Genomic DNA, 4302 nt, shown 5'->3' on the forward strand with positions numbered 1-4302 from the left:
AATTAATCCCCACCCACCCACCCCTTATAGAGTGTGACGTAAAAACAACCGCTGACACTGGCATCATTCCTGGAATTAGCATGGATAAATACTCAGACCAACCGCTGATCAAATGGAGCCAAGCAGTCATCCATACTGCACTTTATGGCTCTGAGTCATTATGCAATCATCATTCAGCACTCTCCAAACCCCAGACAGCATTAAGCCCTTGCATAATATACAGTAACATACAGTAGATAAACACATGCACATGCACACACGTGATAACTTTAATCTCCCCACGATTTAATCTCTACATTCAGTAACGAGTATGTACAGCTGGATGCTCTGGTGAGCTACTTCAAAGCCCAGACTGCCTGCAGCTTTGGCACTTTGAGCCTTTGCATAATGTACAAGCAGTCATTTAAGATGAAAATCCACCATAACAGAACTTTACACATTGCTGTTGTCGGATTAAAACCTAATTTTCATTATTTTTACGTGTTCGAGCTGAAAGATTCCATTGTCTTCTACGGTTTGAGAAAATGTTTTAGCATTTCCAGGCCTCTGAAAGTGCTGCTGAATTAACAAAATTGACTGCCATATTTTAAAATGTTTGCAATCTGGAAATTAAGCATTTATTGTCTCAATCCTTTAAACTTTGGTAGATTCAAATGTGACACCTGCCTGTGCAGATGTTGTTCCCATAGTTCTCTACAACTGGTGAACAAGAGCAAATGTTTCCCAAAGTGAGAAGAGCTGAGCTTAAAAAAAAAAAACCAGGAGCCGCAAACTGAACACTGAATTGGAGGCAAATGTTGTAAACATTGACAAGTGATTTTCTGGGGATACAGATGTATTTCTTGGTTCAGAAGATTTCGCACCGCTACAGTAAAAAAAGGCATTCAAGTGTAAAAAGGCAAACCATTCTGTTTTCGCTGTCAAATGAAAGCAGCAACTTCCAAAAAGAAACTTTTCAGGGTTTAGGAATTTTGTTTTCCAGGAGTCCAGGACATACAGTACACCAGCTGGCAGATGCTTTTATCCAGAGTGCCTGGCTGTCTTGTTTGCATCAGTGAGAGCTCAACCCGTAAAAGCTTTTTCACTAGTAAAATAGAAGATATTGACTGAAAATAAAGTAAAATACACCAGAATAAATGTTCCTTGCTTACAACCATAAGTCTACAAAGCCTGGCGCCAGTTCAGAAAGTGTCTCTTGGTGGCCTCGCAGATCAGAGCGTCAGTTCTTGGTTTTCTGGGTTTGAGAGACAGATGCTCACTTGGACTAACATTGAATGAACAGTCCAAGATGACAGGAATAGTACCCGAGAATTCAGCTGTAGGACGACTTTTCCTTTTAAATCTTCCACAGAGACTGAGAGCTTCCCCGGGTTTCCTTGCTCTTAACTCTTCTCTTGCACTCTGCATTCAAGGTTTTGCTCTTTTAAAATCATTTTGAGGTTTGTAAATCCCCTTTTCCTACGCTTTAACATGCCTGACATGAACCAAACTAGGTTGATAATGGTGCTGACTCCCCTCTGTGGCCATGGTTTGCCCTCATTTCAGTTGTATCTGGGCGTGGTGCTGGCGGCCGTGGTCATCATCACAGGTTGCTTCTCCTACTTCCAAGAAGCCAAGAGCTCCCGAATCATGGACTCCTTCAAGAAAATGGTGCCACAGGTAAGTTGATGTATGTTAGTGTTTGGTGTAGTCTCAGAGCTTTCTGAATCAATAAGCCATCCCTCAAGTAGGGCTTACACACTTACTTGAGTGGAAACCTAATAAGCTTGCACAAAGGAAGAATAAATGTTTGAGCCAACTTTGGATTGTGAGTGTGTTTGCATAAAAACTCCCCTCGCGTTATCCACCTCTAGCACTTCGATTGCCTAATTCTTTAATCTATTTAGGCTGTTTTCACTCCCTCCTTGTCTCTTTTTCAGTACCTGTCTTCTCTCTCTTTTTCCTTTTCCTGTCTCTATCTCTCCCTTTAACATACCTCTACACACCCTCTGGCTACACATTTTTTTTTTTTTTTAATCGCACTTCTCTCTCTTCCTCTGACTAAATCCTCTCTCTGTTCCCAAACTCTCTCTCCCTTCCTCATACTCCCTCTTCCTTCTCGTCTGTTTCTTCCTTTTTGTCCATGCCAGCAAGCGTTGGTGATCCGGGAGGGGGAGAAGATGCATATCAATGCTGAGCTTGTGGTGCAGGGAGATCTGGTGGAGATCAAAGGGGGAGACCGCATCCCAGCTGACCTTCGAGTGATCTCCGCCAGCGGATGCAAGGTAGGGGAGGGGTGCCAGGCTCAGCCCTGGGGAGCCTGGAGGTCTCTGTGGGATTACAGTAGCTCAGCTGACTTGTGCTATTTACTTTTTTTGCTCTTTTTTCTCTTTCTTTCTTTCTTTACATTTCACTTGAAAACACACATCAGCCTTCTAGTGACTACAGGGAAGGTCAGGGCAGATAGATTTGGGAATATTTCACTGGTTTAGTTACTGGTTGTGCTCTTTAAAAATTCAGGGAATCAACGAAGTTATAAGGATTAACTCTAATTGGACCTTTAATATTGTTGTCAAATTCCATGGCAATCCACCCACCAGATGTTCATATATTTCAATCTTTACCCAAAATGGCCTCCAGGTGGTGCTAGAGGAAACGTCAGAGTCACCAAACTCAGTAGGCCTCATCCTCTGGGGACCATGTACAAAATTTCATGGCCATCCATCCGACGGTTCTTTGAGATATTTCAGTCTGGAGTACAACAGCCATGCAGCCACATTTCATTGAACAAATTAATACATGTACAATACATGTATCTTCTCATTTCCAGTAATTCCACATTTAATTAATCGGGTTACTTTTTCAGCATCTTGATTTTGATTTTGATTTCTGTCTTTGACTCTCAAAAGGCCAGTTTCCATTGAGTAAATTTCCTGAATGGTATCAAGCTTTTTTTTAAGCAAACAAGCAATATTTTAGTCATATATATACACATTAAACACATTGCAGAGCAGTTTTTTGGGTAACATTTCCCATAATATCTAGTGACATTTTTGTCTGTATACTGTTGCTGTAGGGTGAAGGTTTCTCCAGAATGTGACTCCTTTAGCTTGACCAGTGTTCATTTTAAAGTTTATTCCACTGGATTTTGAAGCAGTGTCATAAGACTGTTGTTATCAGTGGTGTAAATTTCGTCACCTATACAGAAACGTGTGAAAAATCACCAAGACCAGAAGACGTTTTTGACATGAAAAGTGTTGCATCACTGCACTTGTTGCTTATAAGTTATGCTTCTTTCATTTCCACCCAGTCTGTCTCACCTCCTCACTCTCTCCTGTGTCTGTCCCTCAGTCTCACTGGGTTAACACTCTTCTCTCTTCCCTATGAAGGTGGACAATTCCTCTCTGACGGGAGAATCTGAGCCTCAGACTCGCTCCCCGGAGTTCACACACGACAATCCCCTGGAGACCCGCAACATCTGTTTCTTTTCCACCAACTGTGTCGAGGGTCAGTAGGCCACATCTGGCCAAGATTGTCTCTTATCGCCTCTAAATGTCTTTTTTTTCTACCCATCTGGAGAGAACATAGTTTTGCATTACTGCCCAACCATGAGTGTTTCAGTGCATGATTCATCACAGCCATCCCTCCACCCTGCAGTACAGTGTGTAGTTACTGAATGTTAAATGCATGAAGATTATAAATGAGTGTTTCCATTTGAGATTCAACCGTTGGAGATTTTAGTTAGTATTCCAGTTGCTATCAATCATCGTGCAGTGATGCATTTTAGAATCTGCCACTACATCAATATCTTCATCTAAGAACAGTTTGTTCCCAAGGTATCAAATGTTCATTCTGGAAAAAAGATATTTATTTTTTATAAGTCTAATGATACTTAATATATAAGGAAGACCCAGTCTGCAGATTAAATCAATTGTCAATCAATGATTTAGCTGAGGTTCAAAGTTTGTTCTTGACCTTGAAAACAGTTGAGAAAACAGTCCCACCAGGTCCATTTAGTGGCTATTTCAATCATATCACATAATTTAATCAGTAGATGGAGTTTGCCCAGTTGTCATGGAATTGTAGTAGTTAATGTTTCCATTTTTTTCTGAGCACTTTAAGGGTTACTTGTCTATGTTGAGTGAGTTTTTTTGGAGGATCTATTGGCAGAAATGGAATATAATATTCATAAGTATGTTTTCATTAGGGTATAATCACCTGAAAATAAGAACAGTTGGGTTTTTGTTACCTTAGAATGAGCCTTTTTTTCTCTCCAGAGGGAGCGGGTCCTCTCTCGAGTCCACCATGTTGAACCACTATGTT

The 4302-nt window shown here is 40.9% G+C and overlaps 1 protein-coding gene across 1 annotated transcript in view; it reads left to right on the top strand.

The window, feature by feature from the left end:
• The window catches only part of atp1a2a (ATPase Na+/K+ transporting subunit alpha 2a), a 31777-nt gene that overhangs the window by 5993 nt on the left and 21482 nt on the right, over positions 1-4302 (top strand). The window contains exons 5-7 of the mRNA XM_035670358.1: positions 1546-1659; positions 2130-2264; positions 3369-3486. Coding sequence (XP_035526251.1) covers positions 1546-1659; positions 2130-2264; positions 3369-3486 — 367 coding nt within the window. The remainder of the gene's footprint in view (positions 1-1545; positions 1660-2129; positions 2265-3368; positions 3487-4302) is intronic.

Source organism: Morone saxatilis, unplaced genomic scaffold (assembly GCF_004916995.1).
Source record: "Morone saxatilis isolate NCDOM2014 unplaced genomic scaffold, NCSU_SB_2.0 Contig23, whole genome shotgun sequence".
Lineage (NCBI taxonomy): Eukaryota > Metazoa > Chordata > Actinopteri > Moronidae > Morone > Morone saxatilis.